Source organism: Oryctolagus cuniculus, chromosome 16 (assembly GCF_051225735.1).
Source record: "Oryctolagus cuniculus isolate XC-2025 breed Fujian yellow rabbit chromosome 16, ASM5122573v1, whole genome shotgun sequence".
Taxonomy (NCBI): Eukaryota; Metazoa; Chordata; class Mammalia; order Lagomorpha; family Leporidae; genus Oryctolagus; species Oryctolagus cuniculus.
Window position 1 is genome coordinate 60,000,163 of NC_142882.1, and position 17,576 is coordinate 60,017,738.

A 17,576-nucleotide genomic window follows, 5' to 3' on the forward strand; every position below is an offset into this window, starting at 1 on the left:
ACTGTAGAATATTCTCTACCGTCCCGGAGGTGCCTGCCCAGCCCTGGACTTCAGCTCCTTCCTTCTGGGAAATGACAATGCTTTGTCACTGGGCCACATCCTTCCTTTGCTGAAAGGGAAAACCTCAATCCTTTGCTGCTTACCTAAATGCCAAAAAGCACACTTCCTGTCCCATTACTCGTACCGCTTAAACCCAGCCAGAGCACAGCTGCACACCAAGGATCATTCTAATCTTCATAGCTATCAGCTGTGCGGTCTGAGCAGGTGTCGGCACCACTCTGAACCTCAGTTTCTTCCTTTGCAAAAGGGGACAACAATCGTGCTTGTCTTGGCTGCCTCCAACAGTCGGTTATGAGATTCCAGTACAATTGTTACTGTGAAATCCTGCGTTGATCCAGTTATCCTTTTTTTTTTAAGTTTGACAAACTATAATCAATAATGTATTTAAAATGATTATGATTTCTTCTTCTCAGGTTCAGAGAGTTCGAAGATGATACCTGAGAAAGGCCCGCCTAACAGAGCCCACATCCGTTTCCAGGAATATTTGCCTATCAGCTCCAACTGCTGCCAACTGTGGCCCATTGTGCACACCCATTTTCCTGACCTCAGCAATTACCTGAAAGTGATATCAATGTCTGATGTGCGCAGGCTGTTTCAGAGCCCTTGGGCACCCACGATTGCACCTGATCACAGTTCTATCCATGAGCAAGTCTCTGAGACTGTCTAAACGATGCGGTAAACACCATGGTGGGGGGAGGGTGCAGTTTTCAAAGGGAGGGTAAATCAGACTCACTCGGGGTAGTGTGAAAATGCAGATTTCTGGTCTCACTGTCAGAGATTAGAATTCATTAAGTCTAGGCGGCGCCTGGGAGAATGCATTTTGACAAGGACACCCCCTCTTCCCATGCTTCTGAGACAGGGGCTTTCCTACTGCACTTTGAGAAACACTCCTAGAGATATGAGCTAGAGTCCACTTAGCACTGGTTACCTTTGTTTCACTTGGATTTATCATCTCTCCAAGTCAATTTCAAGTTCAAATCACAGCTTTGCTGCTTAACAGCTCTGATCTCCAGCAAGTCACTTGAGCTTCGTGAGCCTGTTTCCTTGGCTATAAAATGAGCAGAATCGACTCTAAAATATAATACTAATCATTGCTCACAATATTTGCTGCTCTGTTCCTCTTCCTGAACCCGTGGAAGTCTACATTTGCAGACCCTCGACCTACATGGGACCACATATCACATCAGCAAGCCTCAAAACCCTCTGCTAAGGTGAAAGCAGTAGGGAGGCACATGGTAGGTGTGGATCTGAGCTCACCTGATTCTCACATTCCATTCATGAGAGCAGAGAGCCTGAAAAATTTTCTACCAAATGACATATTTTAGAAACCATTTATTTTGATCAATGAAAAAGTATTTCAAATTACCTTTATGGTTATTTTTAAACCCTTATTATAATTACATTTAACACATTTGGAGTAGTTGGGGGACTAGTTGAACATAGGAATACATCCTGATTGACTGTTTCTGATTAGAATATTAATTTTTTAGAGTATACTTCTGTGTTCCTATGATAGTGCCTCTTTTTTTTGAAAGGCAGAGAGCGCGAGAGAAAGAGAAGATAGGTCTTCCATCCACTGGTTCACTCCCCAGATGGCCACAGCAGCCACAGCTGAGCCAGTCCAAAGGCAGGAGCAAGGAGCTTCCTTTGGGTCTTGCACATGGGTCCAGGGGTCCAGGGACTCGGGCCATCCTCTGTTGCTTTTCTCAGGTACATCAGCAGGGAGCTGGATCAGAAGTCGAACAGCCAGGACCCAAATCAGTGCCCCTATGGAATGTTAACATCTCAGACAGCAGCCTTACTTGCTATGCCACAGTACCAGCCTCCCCAGAATATTAATTTTACCTACTAGCCCTAAAACAGATTTAAACTAACACACATTCACATTGTCTAGGCTGAACAAATTCAGTAAATTACATACAGGGACAACATAAGTATGAGGTCTTCAAAATATTAATGGAAAACGCATACTGTGAAAAACGGCATGGGGAAAGAATTCGGCACAGCAGTTAAGATGCCACTTGAACACCTGTGTCCCACATCAGAGTGCCGGGGTTCAAGTCTTGGCTCCATTCTCGATTCCAGCTCCCTGCTAATGTGTAACCTGGGAAGCAGCAGATGATGGTTCAGGTACTGGAGTCCCTAGCACCTACATAGGAGGCAGATTGAGTCTCTGGTTCCTGGTTTTGGCCTGACCCAGCCCTAACTGTTACAGTTATTTAGGGAGTAAAATAGCGGGTATGGAACACCTCTTTCTGTCTCTTTCCCTTCTTCCCTATCTCTCCACCTCTCAAATTAAAAAACTTGAAATCAATAGTTTTTTTTATTTATTATCATTTCCATAACTCAGGTAAGGAAATGGGCTCAGAGAAGTTAGTTCATGTAGCCAGGAAGTATTGGCACCAAGGATCAAGATTCCAGAGTCTCCCTCCCTGGCACTGAAAGTCTACCTAGCTGCATGTGATCTAGAAAAAAAAAATCATCAATAGTTTACTTATAATAAAGCCATCTGTCCCCTCTACCTTTGAAAATTGCCCTGAAGGGGCCAGCATTGTGGTCCAGTGGATTAAGCCACCACCTGCAATGCCAGTGTCACACTGGAGCACTGGTTTGAGCCCTAGCTGCCCCACTCCAAATCCAGCTCCCTGCTAACGCACCTGGGAAAGCAGCAGAAGATGGTCCAAGTATTTGGGCCCCTGCCACCCACATGGGAGATCCAGTTGGAGCCCCCAGTTCCTGGCTTTAGCCTAGCCCAGCCCTGGCTGTTGCAACCATTTGGGTTGTAAACCAGCAGATACAAGATCTTTGTGTCTCTTCCTGTCACTCTGCCCCCCCCCTTTTTTTTTTTGACAGGTAGAGTGGACAGTGAGAGAGAGAGACAGAGAGAAAGGTCTTCCTTTTGCCATTGGTTTACCCTCCAATGGCCGCTGCGGCTGGCTCACCGTGCTGATCCGAAGCCAGGAGCCAGGTGCTTCTCCTGGTCTCCCATGAGGGTGCAGGGCCCAAGCACCTGGCCCATCCTCCACTGCACTCCCTGGCCACAGCAGAGAGCTGGCCTGGAAGAGGGGCAACCGGGACAGAATCTGGCGCCCTGACCAGGACTAGAACCCGGTGTGCCAGCACCTCAGGCGGAGGATCAGCCTAGGGAGCCACGGCGCCGGCCACTCTGCCTTTCAAATAACTAATAAGTCTTTTCTTTAATGAAAACTGTCCTAAAGATCAAGTGAGAGAGACTGTATGGGGGTTTTCTAATTGCAAAGTGTTGGGCAGACCAGAAGTAGTCCTTCCCCAAGTGTGCCACCCAGTCTGACTAAATACACCACTGGTGGCTCATGGCTGGGGAGTCCCCGCAACTTGGTTCTCAGCTGAGACTGATTTTAGAAGCAATGACTCTTGTTACTGCCGGGAAAGAGAATCACAGGAAAGTGGTTCTGAGACCTCCCAGCCTTGATGGGATGCTGAGAGCCCGAGCTACCTCCCCACGGGGTAGGAGGTGTGCCTGGGAAGGCAGTTCCTGGGGGAAACACCACCTCCACAAGGGCCCAGTCTTGCCTGTCACATGTCTGTTCTCATCAGCTTCGCCTGTCACCCACTTCAGTTTTATAAGCCTGCTTGTGTCTGTTTAAATTAACTCAGGACAGGGTCACATAGGAGGAGATGCTGTGCATGTTGAAGATTAAGGCGCTGCCAATGTCACCACCTCACCCACCCACCCACTGATCTTTAAAATGATGAGAGCTTTGTTTTCCCATTAGTCAGTCCTTTTAATTCAGCTAAAAATTACCCAAAAAATTCAATCCCAAGTTAAAAGCATCCCTGGTGAAGGATCATAATTATCCTGACATTTTAGAAACTGGCGAGAGTGCACTTGCTAAGGGGCTGGGGAGGTGAGGGAGACAGGGCACACGCCTTGTCAAGTCTCACTCCTCCATGGCACCTGTCCAGTTCCCAGACCATGAGCTCAGTAATGGATGACACCACACACCTGGTTGCCCTCTGGCTAAAGTCCACTCATGCAGTAGTTTCCAAAGTGTGACCTGCTGACCAGCAGAATCTGGGAGCTTTTCAGAAGTGCAGAGTTTCAGGTTGTCTGCTGGATGTGCTCATCAGAAACCTGGATGGAAGAGCCCAGGACTGTGTGTTTTAGCAAAGCCTCCCCATGACTGTGACACACATTTCGGTGGTAGCAGATCCACCTGGGAAATCTGGAGAGGCCCCAGCCCTATCCCATTACAACCAGCTGGGTGTCTGGAATTTTCTCTCCAGGTGATTCTGATCCAGTGTTTAAGAACCACAGACCTAACTCAGCTAGAGGCACATACTAGTAACTTCATCAGGAGTCACATTAGATTTAGATGAAAAGCAAGAGGCAAAAATTCAGGGGTGACGGCTCAACTAACCAGGGCCCACACAGGAGACTTGAATTGAGTTACTGGTTCCCAGTTTCTGCCTGGCCCAGCTCCAGGTGTTTGAGGACTGAACAAGTGGATGGGCGAATCTGCTCTCTCCCTCTATATCTCTATCTCTCCTTTCTTTCTCTCAAGTAAAATAAAAATTTTAAAAGAAAAGGAAAAATTCATCAAGACAACGCTCTGACCCTGCCATTTGAGAAACACTAGTGGCCCTTTAAAATCAGCACTTACAAGACACACCTTTTCCAAATGTTTAAAAAGCAGAAACATAAGGGCTGGTGCTGTGGCACAGTGGATTAGAGCCATGGCCTGCATCCCATATGGGTACCCGTTCAAGAGTGGCTGCTCCGCTCCTGATTCAGTTCCTTAGTAATGCGCCTAAGAAAGCAGCCCAAGTACTTGGCCCTCTGCACCCATAAGGGAAACCTGGAAGAAGCTTCTGGCTCCTGGCTTTGGCCTGGTCCAGCCCCAGCCATTGCAGCCATTTGGGGAGTGAACTAGCGTATAGGAGATTTATCTCCTCTCTGTATTTCTGCCTTTCAAATAAATAAATCTTTTTTTTTTTACAGGCAGAGTGGACAGCAAGAGAGAGACAGAGAGAAAGGTCTTCCTTTTGCCATTGGTTCACCCTCCAATGGCCACCGCGGTTGGCGCACTGCAGCCGGCGCACCGCGATGATCCGAAGCCAGGAGCCAGGTACTTCTCCTGGTCTCCCATGTGGGTGCAGGGCCCAAGCACTTGGGCCATCCTCCACTGCACTCCCTGGCCACAGCAGAGAGCTGGACTGGAAGAGGAGCAACCGGGACAGAACCGGTGCCCCAACTGGAACTAGAATCTTGTGTGCCAGCGCCGCAAGGTGAAGGATTAGCCTATTGAGCCGCGGCGCCGGCCTTCAAATAAATAAATCTTTAAAAGGGAACGAAAAATGCAAAAAGCCCAATAATTTTAATACAAAGATTATTAACCAGAAGATCACTTTAATCAACAATATCAAGTCTCTCCCCATCCAGAGGAATTTGAGAGAAGCTAAGAACCTCTGAAACAATTATGGGTTTTTGGGCAAGGGATAGTGGTGACATAGCTGTGGTGTTTCTGGTTTGTTTTGTAACTGCTTATTCTGAGAACCCTTCACTGAAAAGGGATTGAGCTGCTCCCTCATTTCCCCCCAGTGAGCAGAGCCCCAAGAATCTGCAAACAATACAAAACACCCAGGCTTAATACAATATCTGAGCTTTCGCACTTTCTCTCACAAGATCATCCCAACAAGAACTTCACAGGCTCAAAACATTTAAATGTCCCTTAAGGGAGACTCTAAACCCAGAATTTTACTTTCTCCTTAAAGTTCCCTGGCTGTAAGTACCACTACAGTGACACCCAAAGTGACAGTTTCTCCCTTAAAACTCTGACATCCCCTTTCCAAGACCTAAGCCCTTTCTGTGGGCTCCCCTCACCACAGCTGGGACAAGATACAGCTTTCCAAGGACATCATCACACAGTAAACTAGAGGGCTAACAAACATTAAATTAATACAGAATTTGAGCAAGTAGATTAGAACAGAGTAGTTTAGAGCTATGGCACCGGGGTTAAAATTCTGGCTCCGTCATTCACTAGCTGTGTGACTAGTTAATCAACTTCTTTGTGCTTTAGTGTCTTCATCTGTAATGTAATAAAAGCATCCTTCCCACAATCTCATAAAATACATTCAGCACTATAGATATATATCCAGATAGATATCCATACATGCACATATATTCAATTTGGCTTAGAAAGGGCAGGTTTTAGATCCCAACACAGCCAATTTACTCAAAGGATTCACAAGTTCTTGGCTACTCTACCCATTATCTAGAGAAATTCAATTTAGTCCAGCTGGAGGCCACCTAGCTTCACAGGTAGGGACAACTCACCTCATTTTTCAGATAATAAAATGAGCCTCATCTGCAATCCCAGCTATTCTAAACCCACTACACTTCCAAGATGTAAGCTCAAATGTCACTTCTTAAAGAATGAAAAATTTAGAAACCTAGTACCTTTGCCTAAGTATCCTAGGTGATGTAAAACCCAGAATGTCACTTTTTTGGGGAGATATTCCTTATAAAATAAGGTGAAAGGAATGGGGGGGGATCTAATTCTTATACAAGTAAAACATTAAAGTCAAAAGTATTTTCAATATGTGTTCATTAAATCTGGAACACAAATTCAATGCAAATTCCTAGAAGTTAGTTTTCTGGCATTCTAAGTGTGTGGGTTACCTGTAGGATTCAAAGCTTGTGCCCACGTTGGCAAAGTATGGGATTAAGGAGTTTTTCTCACGCCAGCACAAAACAGGACTTTCGGAGAAAATGGAGTCTTCCCTTATCTCTAAAACTGCCAAAGTTTCACTCTTCCCTCAGCTGAAGTAGTGCAATGAACTACTTCAGGCATAATACTGAAATTCGCACAGCATTTTACAGTTGGCAAAGCACTTCAACACTCAATGTGTCTAGACAGATTCTCCAGCTGCCAAGTAACATACGTGCTATCCTCACCCCTACATCAAAGATGGAAAAGCTGAGGTTCAGGAAGAACACCTTGCCCAAGATCACAATAAAAGCAGCAGGTGGGGACTGAGATCCGCCTCGGCCCAAAGTGTTGTGTGCGCTTCTCTCGCACTGCCTACCCTTAAAAACGTCTTTCCCCAGGGCCCTTCCGAAGAGACTGGTTCAAACGCTCATTCCCCTCTTCACACAGAGAGCCAAGTCTCGGACAAGCAGCAGCCTCGGTCCCCTCCCCCCCTCCCCCAACACACACACACACACACACACACACACACACACACACGAGGAGCCCCGAGGAGCGCTTCTTCTATCCTTGTCTTTCCAAGCCAACAAGAAAGCCTCCCACCATGCGGGCGCCAAGACGAAGCTGGGTAAGGCAGCCCTGGGGTGTCAGCTCGGGCCAGCTAATGTGGAAATCCCCATTTCCTTCGGAAATAACACCCAGAAATGAATCTTAACTTGTAAAAGAAGTTATCGGCAAGAGGACAAGAAATAGCGAAATTCCGTTGGGAAGCAGAGTCTTCTCCCCCCCTGGAAGTAAAAAGCGCCCCCAACCCTCGTCCTGAACCTCCCCCAGGCGCCTAGAGCGAGCTAGAGACACTCACCTGCCGGGCTGCAGCTCCGGGGCAGGTGCAGCTGGGACATCGCCTCCTCCTGCTTCAGCACCGGAGACAGCTCCGGGCTCAGCTCCGGGCTCGCCAACTTCGCACGACCTTCCCAGCTGCCCGCGGCCGGCGGCGCCTCCCAAGCTGCAGGCGGGGCGGGGGCCGCTCCACGCCCGGGTCCCGGCCTCCGAGTCCTGGGCAGCGCGAATCGGTCTCCGCCAGCAGCAGAAGCAGCCGGCGGCGCCTCGGGCTGCGGTGGCGCCGATCCCAACTGCACCACGGTGTTGCGGGACCGCGCCAGTGCCGACGAGACCGAGCCCATCTCAGCGGGCCAGGCTGGACCCGGGAAGCGCCCCAGCTCCCCGCGGGATCCACACCCCTCGCCTGCTGCGAGCTTACTCCCTCCTCGCGCCGAGGCGCCCCCAGGCGTCTACGCTGCCTCGGACCCCGCGGGTTGCAGCCGCTCCCGGGGTGAGGAGCGAGAGGTTGCCGGGAGGCTGCGCGCCCACCAGGGTGGACAGCGGGTAATCAAGGCGGCGTCCGCGCCAGTGCGATAGTCCGGGGCGGATAGGGACGCTTGGGACGCGTGGAGAAGGGACGCTGAGGTTGTCCCGAGGCTTTTCTGCGGGCTTGGGGAGAAGGAGAAAGGGGCGTGGCATTAAGTGAGGGCTAGTTTCTGCATTTGGCTCACCTGGGGCCAAAGGTTTGGCGAGTCCCTCCTCTCCTCCCAGCGCACCCGGGCCGCTCCCGCGTCCCAGGAGGATGGAAAGCTTAGTAGGGGCGGAGGAGTCAAGATCTGTTTGCTTTATTCCAAGCCAAGATCACTGCTCTTCTAAGCTGTGCTTACCCCAAGGGACCCTGCCAGCAGCGGCCCCTGAGGCTGCCTTGTCATCCCCTTCCCCAGTGTGCCTTCTCCCTCGCCCCTCATCCTGGGCGCCTCCCCGCTGTGGCCACCAAGACTGCCACCCTTCCTGGAGGGAGCTGAGACCAGAGAGGGCGGCGGAAGCGCAGGGGTAGCCAGCTGGGCTGGTTTTCCGCAGGGGAGCGAGCAGGGAGGCGCCAGCCGGTCCTAGGGGCTCCCGGGACGGGAAGCTGGAGCAACTTGGGGCCCTGTTAATAGGGCTGCCTGTTGGCTTGGGTGAGGCCATTGGTCCCATCCGTTCTCCCTCTGCAGTGAGAAAGCTGGGCTGCCTGGTGTGGAGGCAGAAGAAGGAATGATGTCTCAGCTGAAAGTGATTGCCCAAGGCCACACAACCAGTTAGTGCTGGAACTGAGTGTTGTGCCCGGGACTCCTCTTTCTAGATCCAGTCTCCTATCCACGGAGCTCCCTGTTTCAAAGGTGTGCAGGCACTGAACTATGAAGCCAAACAACCGTGCAACACATAGCTTATCTGAGGTGGGACTGTGTGAGGCGAGAATGACTTCAGAGGCAGTTTCTCAGCCAGCCTGGGAACCTCCCCTCCTCCTGGTCCTTGGTGAGCACTCTTTCCACGACAGCATGATATGTCCTGACACTGTCTAGAAGACGACATACATAAAGCAAATGTACAGTCATATGGTCGTGGTGATGGTTTTCAGAACCAATCACTTTGCCAAATCCCCAAGTCCTCAGCTGGTATGTAGAGAAGGCACAAGTCAGCATCAGCCAGGATGGAACAAAACAGCACTCCCTACCTGGCCTTGTTTCCTGTGAGGTAGGCAGACGCTCCAGTTCTAGACTCTGAGCCAACATCCCACAGAGGACCAATCACCAATGAGAAGCACACACATGATCCCCCCACCTCGTGGCAGGGCCATATGGAGACCCTTCTCACCTCCTCAGGGAAGGCAAAAGAAATGCATCAGGGTCTATCTACCCACCTGTATCAGTCTGGGTTCTTCAAAGAAACATCAACAGCAGATACGGGGATAGCTACAGAGATAGCTACAGAGATATAGAGAGGGACTGAGATTTATTATAAGGAATTGACTCACAAGGCTATGGAAACTGACAAAAGCACTTAGGCTATCTTCTGTTGCTTTCCCAGTCGCATTAGCAGGGAGCTGGATTGGAAGTGGAGCAGCTGGGACTCAAATCAGTACCCATATGGAATGTCAGTGCTGCAGGCAGCAATTTTACCTGCCATACTACAATGCCAGCCCTAGTTTCTTTATAATTTTTAGTCCTTTTTTATTCTTTCCTTGCTCAATTGATAGACTAGTTGATCCTGGTATAAATCCTCACTCCGGGAAAACAATCCATGAGAAAAGGAGCTCCCAGGTGGACATGTCGTATTCTTGCACCCCGACTCAGCCTTCCTGCAAACCAGACATGGGCAGCAACATCATCATGGTTTAGATATGGTTTGTCCCTCAAAGGTTGACATACTGGAAGCTTGGACCCTAGTGTGGTGGTGTTGAGGTGGTGAAATTCAAGAGCTATAACGAATGGAAGTAATGAGGTCATATATACTCCACTCCCATGAGTAGATTAATGCTGTCTCATCGGAGCAGGTCAGGTCATAGAAATGGATTGATTTCTATGAGAGGGGGTTGTTATCGAAAGAACAAGCCTGCCAGTCTCTTGCTTCCTGTCTATCATGATGCCATCCATCAAGTGGTGATGTAGCCAGAAGGCTCTCACCAGAGCCAAACAGATGATTGCACTATGCTCTTGGAGTGCCAAGACCATGAGCTAAATGATGCTCTTTTCTAGATAAAGTCTCCATTCCCTAAAAATGGCTAAGATAATTATCAATAATGCAAAGGTGGGCATGGCAAGAACTAAGATGTTTTAGACCTACCCTGTCGCTCCCCCTCTTCGTGGAGGAACGACACAGGACCCTGCGCTGTTCTTCCGTCTGCTCGGCCCTTCCCAGGTTTGCTGCTGGTTCTTCCCGGGTTGGCTACCGACCCTTCCACCTCCGTGGAAGGGCGGTTCCCCCTGCCACTTTCCCCACTTCCGCGGGGGAGCGGCATACCGCCGGCCGGCTCTCTCAGGGGCCGCACAGGTGTTCCTTCAGATAGATGTTCCTCTTAGATGTTCCTGGTGCATGTTGTCTCTCTCCTCCTTTATAGTCCTCTTCCACCAATCCCAACTCTGCTACCCACACGCCGAGTACGCTGCTCTCCTCCAATCAGGAGCAGCTCCTGCTGTTTATTGGTTGAACTGGAGGCAGCTGTGTAGAAGCTGTTACTCCCTTCTCAGCGCCATATTGTGGGAGAGCAGATGCATAGAATAAGTCTTAATTCCAGTAACAGTCTAGTCAGAGTTGCTCCCCACACTACCCTGATTGGCATATGCAGGAATTCCAAAAAAAATGAATGGAAAAAGGAGATAAAAGATAAGTTTATTTGGGTGCAAAAAATGTTTGAAGCCCTTGCATAGGTTTTCTCATCATACACATTTTCCACGAACATTTGGAAGACTCTTCTTATTCCACTTGGCTGTGCCTGTTGGGAAAACATATAAATATACATCCTATGGGATGGTAAAGTGCTTCCATCCCCTAAGCCTCCAGAGTCTCCTGCTACTCCGACTAACCTAACACATACAGACAGAAAGACACAAGAAAAACATCCCATGTCTGGAACAGTAGGGGACCCCAGAACCATGGCTGTTGTTGAGCCCCTGAGTTGAGTGCCTGACTGGTTTGAGCCCCCACTGCCCTCTAATTATGTATGGAGAGTCTTCAAAAGAATTCATGAAAAACTGCATATTATTTTTAAATTATGCACAGATTTCAAAAAAGTCTTCACATCAAAATTAGCTGATTTTTTTAAAGATTTTATTTATTTATTTGAGAGGTTGAGTTATAGACAGTGAGAGGGAGAGACAGAGAGAAAGGTCTTCCTTCCATTGGTTCACTCCCCAGATGGCCACAACAGCCAGAGCTGCTCCAATCCAAAGCCAAGAGACAGGCACTTCTTCCTGGTCGCCCATGTGGGTGCAGGAGCCCAAGCACTTAGGCCATCTGGGCTCATATGGGAAGCCGGCACCACTGGCGGAGGACTAACCTACTGTGCCATGGCGCTGGCCCCATAGCTGATCTTTTAATTCTATTCTTCCACAGACGTTTTTAAGTCCCCTCATATTTTTAAGTACCCCCACCCCTTACAGAGTAAGAACCCAGTGAATATCAGTGTCTTTTCCCTTTTCCTCCCTTCCCCTTACTAACCATGTTATGCACCTGCTGCTGTAAACTGTACTACATTTACTCTTCCTAATGACTTTTCAGGATAAGTGTTCCCCACTTTTCCAGATGAGGAAGTAGATTCATCATCAAAAAGTACATGACTAGGACCGGCGCTGTGGCTTGGTAGACTGTCTCCGCCTGCAGTGCCGGAATCCCATATGGGTGCCAGTTTGAGTCCCTGATGCTCCACTTCTGATCCAGCTCTCTGCTTATGGCCTGGGAAAGCAGTGGAAGATGGCTCCAGTGCTTGGGCCCCGGCACCAACTTGGGAGACCCGAAAGAAGCTCTTGGCTCCTGGATTCGGATCAGCTCAGCTCCGGCCGTTGCAGCCATTTGGAGAGTGGGTCAGTGGATGGAAGACTGTTTTCTCTGTCTCTCCCTCTGTCTGTAACTCTACCTCTCAAATAGATAATAAAATCTAAAAAAAAAAAAAAAAAGTACATGACTGCCCAAGGTCACCCTGATAGTAAGCTGCAGAGTTGGGTTTCAAATCCAGCTCTCCCTGGCTCCCAAGTGCCATCCATGTTTCCCTCTTTCTCCTCTCTTGAGTAAGCCATGCTCCAGAACCCAGTTCTTCTATGACAGAGGATACTCTGCAAGGGCCGTGCCACTCTGGATAGCATCTGCTTCCATTTCCTATCCCTGTGTGTAGGAAAAGCCTGCCACCCTGGTGTGCACACACACACACACTTCCCAGGGAGGGAGGTTCAGCTCAACAGCCAAGAGTCTTGTTGGTGCTGCTGCCTCTACTAGAGTTCTCCCAGTTGCCCTGGCAGAGAGAAGAGAAGAGCCTGGAAATCAGAAACAGGGGTGGGCATTGTGGTGCAGCAGATTAAGCCACTGCCTGGGTCACCACATCCCATATAGGAGTGCCTGGCTCAAGTCCCAGCTACTTCATTCCCATCCAGCTTCCTGCTAATGCATCTGCAAGGCAGCAGATAATGGCCCCAAAACAAGGCTCCTGCCACCCATATGGGAGACCTGTATGGAGTTTCTGACTCCGGGCTTCAGCTGGGCCCAACCCTGGCAGTTGGTGAACCAGAGGATGAAAGATCTCTCTCCTTTTCTCTCTCCCTCTTCCCCCCTCTCCCTCTCTGCCTTCTCTCCCTCTCTTTTTCCCTCTCCCCCCTCCCTCTCTCTCTTCTTCTCTCTCTCTCTCTCTCTCTCCCCTCCTCCCTCTCCCCTCTCTCCCTCTCCCTTCTTCCTCCTCCTCTCTCTCCCTCTCCCTTCTCTCCCTCTCCCCTCTCCCTCCTCCTCTTTCTCCCTCTTTCCCTCTCCCCGTCCCCCCTCCCACTCTCTCCCTCTACTCCTCTCTCACTCTCCCTCTCTCTCTCCCCCTCTCCCTCTCCTTCTCCCTCTCTGCCTTTCAAATAAGTGAATTAAGTAATTAAAGAAAAAACAGAACAATCTTCCCCTTTTTTTCCACTTGACTTTAAAACACAAGACTGTGCCCTTGTCTCAACTGTTGAGGAACAGTATTTTTTTTTTCATGCAAATTGTTGAACTCTTTACTTAGCATAGAGTTGGTCTTCTGTGTATAAAGTTAATTGAAAATGGATCTTAGTGGAGAATGGGACTGGGAATGGGAGAGGGAGGAGGAGGAGGGGTGGGAGAGTGAGTGGGAGGGCGGGTATGGTGGGAAGAATCACTATATTCCTAAAGTTGTACTTATGAAATACATGAAGTTTGTATCCCTTAAATAGTTGGTTTCTTTGGGAAAAAAAAAAAAAAAAAAAAAAAAAAAAAAAAAAAAAAACACAGGGCTGTGGATGGTCAGCCAGCAGGAGGTGATTAAAGAAAGCAGTCAGTGGATTGGCTAGTGGGAGGTGACCTCAGGAGATCTCCCAGTCCTTGCCATGTTTCTCCCAGGCCTCCTACATAATGCTTCCAGGGCAGAGAGCTTAGAAGAGTTTGCATTGAGGAGCACTAAAGAGCTTGTCTGAACCATCTGCCAACATCCTGCCCGAACCTGAAAGCTACCAATTGAGATGCATTCCTTTGAAGTTTTTGTCATTAACAATTCTGAATTTCACCTGAGCCCCACACTTCTGGAACACAGTGGAGGTAAGGACATCCCCACCAGCTTAGTCAATTCAAGCAGCTATACTCAAAATACCATAGGCGGGACAGCTTAAACAGCAATGTTTGTTTGTTTGTGTTGCAGAGACCAAGAAAGCTTCCATCCACTGATTCACTCCCCAAATGGCCACAAGGGCTGGGGCTGGGCCAGGCCAAAGCCAGGATCCAGGAGCTTCCTCTGGGTCTCCCATGCGGGTGATAGGGACCCAAGCTCTTGAGCCATCCTCCACTGCTCTCCCAGGCACATCCAAAGGGAGCTGGGTCAGAAGTGGAGCAGCCAGGACATGAACCAGTGCCCATATGGGATGAGGGTGCCACAGTCAGCGCCCTAACCCCTTATGCCATAGCACAGGTCCCTATCTGTTTCCTACAATTCTGGAGACTGGAAGTCTCGGATCAGGGTACCAGAATTGCTGGCTTCTGGCGAGGACTCTCTACCTGCCCTCATTGGCCTTTCTTTGGTGGGTACCACAGAGGGATCTCATGCCTCCCCCTTCTGTAAGGGTACTAATCCTATCATGGGGCTCCACATGGCCTAAATTAACCTTTAGGGTTCCAACAGATGAATTTTGGTGAGACTCACATATTCACTCCACAGTACCCACCCTGAGGTCTGGCAAACAGTTCACTGCATGGTGCTGCTTTGCTTGTCTATGCCAAGGACCCAGGACCTCCCTGTTACTGTTCTCTGCCTCATAAAGGATTAGTTTCATCCCCTCTGATCATTCAAACAAAATGCTGATTAGCCAAACTTTTTTAACTTCTTTCCATCCTCTAGGTCCCTAAATATTGGCCCTCCCTTGGCCTGCACCAGCAGACAAGCCCTGATGAGAATAAGTGTCAGGGTTGAGTAATCTCTCATCAGTGATCCAGTTGTACCACCCTTTCAACCCACTTTGCCAGAGCTGGTTCTCTCTACCCTTGTGTTTTCTTGTCTATTGAAAACTCTTTTTTGCCTCATTCCTGAGAAGCTTGCAGACCTTCTGATCAGAATGTTCTCCTATTGCAATAGTCCTCCTCCCTCCTGGAACAGCCGCCTACACACCTCCCACTGCAATAATCACTGCAAACAAAGTCTCTGTGCTAAGCCTGGGTTTGTTCTCTTTTATAACATTAAGTTTTCTTTTAGAATGTAAGTATCCCTTTGAGAGGACATTCTAAATCTCAGTCAGGGGTCTGCATTGAGCCCAAGGATCAAGACACTGGTTAAGATGTTCCCTCACATCAGAGTACCTGAGTTCACATCCAGCTCTGGCTTCTGGTTTCAGCTTCCTGCCAACACATACTGTGGGAGACAGCAGTGATGCTCAAATACTTTGGTTCCTGCCATCCACATGAGAGACCTACATCAAGTTCCCGGCTCCTGTCCTCAGCTCAGCCCCAGCTACTGCAGTCATTTGAAGAATGAACCAGAGGGTGAAATCTCTCTCTGTCTCTCTGTCTCTGTCTCTGTCTCTCTCTCTCTCTATCTGTGTGTGTGTGTGTGTGTGAGAGAGAGAGAGAGAGAGGAAGAGAGAGAGAGATCTCCTTTTTTTCAAAAAATAAATAAAAATGTAAAAATTTAGCTAATGCTTTTGATGGAATTTAATGTCCCATTGGAGTAAATGGAAGGAAGGCAAGAAAAAATACTTAGAAAACCTATTTGGCACTGCGCACAGCCCTGGATATTACACACACCATGTCTCATTTCATCCTTACAGTAATGTCCATGACACAAGAACTATTATTCTCATCTTAGATATGATCAACATTGAAGTTCAGGGACAGGAAGTTGTCATAGGAAGTGGTTGGTTGAGACCAGCAATGTAGATAGTGAAAGAATTCACTGGAACAGATAGAGTCGGCACAGCCAAGTTTGGTAGACGTACTGCAAAGCAGCAGGCAAGCAGGACAAGTTGGAACTGACCACTTCTGCAACATGGACTGTAACCTCAGAGGTATACCTGTGGCAGTAGTCCCTTCTTAGTGAGGGTGACTTTTGCCATATGTTTGCAAGGGAGCATAGGGCAAGACATTAAAGACTGTCCATTGCAAAAATGGGCTACAATCCAAGAAGCATACTTGTAACTGCAGTCTTACCTCATTAAGGTGACTTTCCTATGGTCCAACAGGCTTTCCCAGGTAGGTGATTTGCATCTCTGGGTGGATCTGGGGGGCTTAGGGACTCTACTAAATGTTCTGGGTCAACCCTCCACAGAACCATGATTTCCCCAAGATCATGAGGCCAAGCTAGGTCATTAACTTGGAGTCACAAGTTCAACACAGATGATAGTCCCCACAAAAACCTTAAAGATCCCAGAGCCCAGCCTTCTTTGTGGTCAAGTTGGGGAGACCAAAGTCAACCAACATGGTGGTGGCAAGCAGACCTCAGAGGAGAGCCCAGGTTTTCCACTCCAGGCTCCAACTCATTCCACAGCAATCACAGCTTTCATTTGTCACCAGCTTCACAGTTCTGTCTCAGTGTAGCCTTAGTCTTACTGCTCTCTGTGGAAGTAGTACAGACAATTCCCCAAAAAGTTCAGAGGGCTCCAGAGAAAACCCTCACTGCAGATAATCAAATGAATTCAAGTCAAATCAGAGCACACAGGAGAAAGAAGCAACTCAGCAGGTCTTCTTTAACACTGATTGGGCATCAACAGCATTTTAATGTCAGCTAAATGCAAAATTCGATATGGCTCCTGCTCAGTGGGGACTATGGGAATATAATAGAATGATAGGAGCCTGAGCTGTACCTCAGGTATTGGCAAACAAAAGGGAAAATGCATGTAATTCAGTCCATAAAGGTCAGAGGGTAACCTGCTCCAGGGAAATCTGAGAGCCAGAGAAAGGCTGGGATGCAGAGTTATGGCTGTGACGTCATTGCGAAGCCTCAGGGTATATGCAAGAATAAACACCTCAAGTACTGCCCTTACAAACGGGAGGTTTTCCTGCGAGATGCTCCATTGTTTCATTTGTCTTTGCAATATCCCTGGGCCTTAGATAGGTTTAAGGCATTATTCCCTTTCATTCTACATTCAAACAAAACAAAGGCTTAAACTCTAAAATAGACTGCTCAGGCCTCAGTGGTGGGTAAAGATAGATGTAAGTCTCACTCACAGGTCTTCTGCCTCTAACTACTGTCCTGACTACTGTAAAAAAATGAATTTTTGACTTAGATTTTGGAGCTATCTACTTCTGACCATCCAGTGCAGGATGTGCTATAGGTCTCTGACCAAAAAATAAGAAGTAAAATTCAGACTTCTGGTTCTTAGTGAAAACCTCAGATGGAAAGTTCATACTTATATTTATAACATTCCCTTTCTGATAACTGAAGTGATGACATTCATGGAAGCCACAGAAAATCATAAATAAAATTTAAACACTCATATCCTACCACATAGACTATTAAAAAAGAAAGGAAGTATGTGCTGACTTCCTTAATCTACTACATAGGATAACATTCAAGGTACTATTTATATTCCTGTTTAGAATAGTATATTCCAGTTATAGATATCCATCCAATTATACATCTCTTGTCAAGTGTATCCATATTTTATAAACTTAGGATCATAGTTTATATATTATTTGGGGATGACATTTTTCCCCTTAGCATATTATCTTGAGAATATAATGAAAATTTTGATAAAACTTGATTCAAAATATCTACCATGAATTTCAATCTTTGGCATATCATAGCTTAATTAACCTCGACCCCAATGTTGGTCATTTGCG

General features: G+C 48.0%; 1 protein-coding gene across 4 annotated transcripts in view; it reads right to left on the reverse strand.

Annotated features, from left to right (window-relative positions):
• The window catches only part of PDE1C (phosphodiesterase 1C), a 653,560-nt gene extending 644,363 nt beyond the window's left edge, over nucleotides 1–9,197 (reverse strand). Inside the window, exon 1 of one of the 4 annotated variants that reach the window (XM_089315477.1) lies at nucleotides 7,612–9,197. In XM_089315477.1, coding sequence (XP_089171603.1) covers nucleotides 7,612–7,933 — 322 coding nt within the window. In that variant the 5' untranslated portion in view covers nucleotides 7,934–9,197. The remainder of the gene's footprint in view (nucleotides 1–7,611) is intronic. The other 3 variants (XM_089315478.1, XM_089315480.1, XM_089315479.1) reach the window with 3 other exon arrangements.
• Between the last annotated feature and the right edge of the window lie 8,379 nt (nucleotides 9,198–17,576).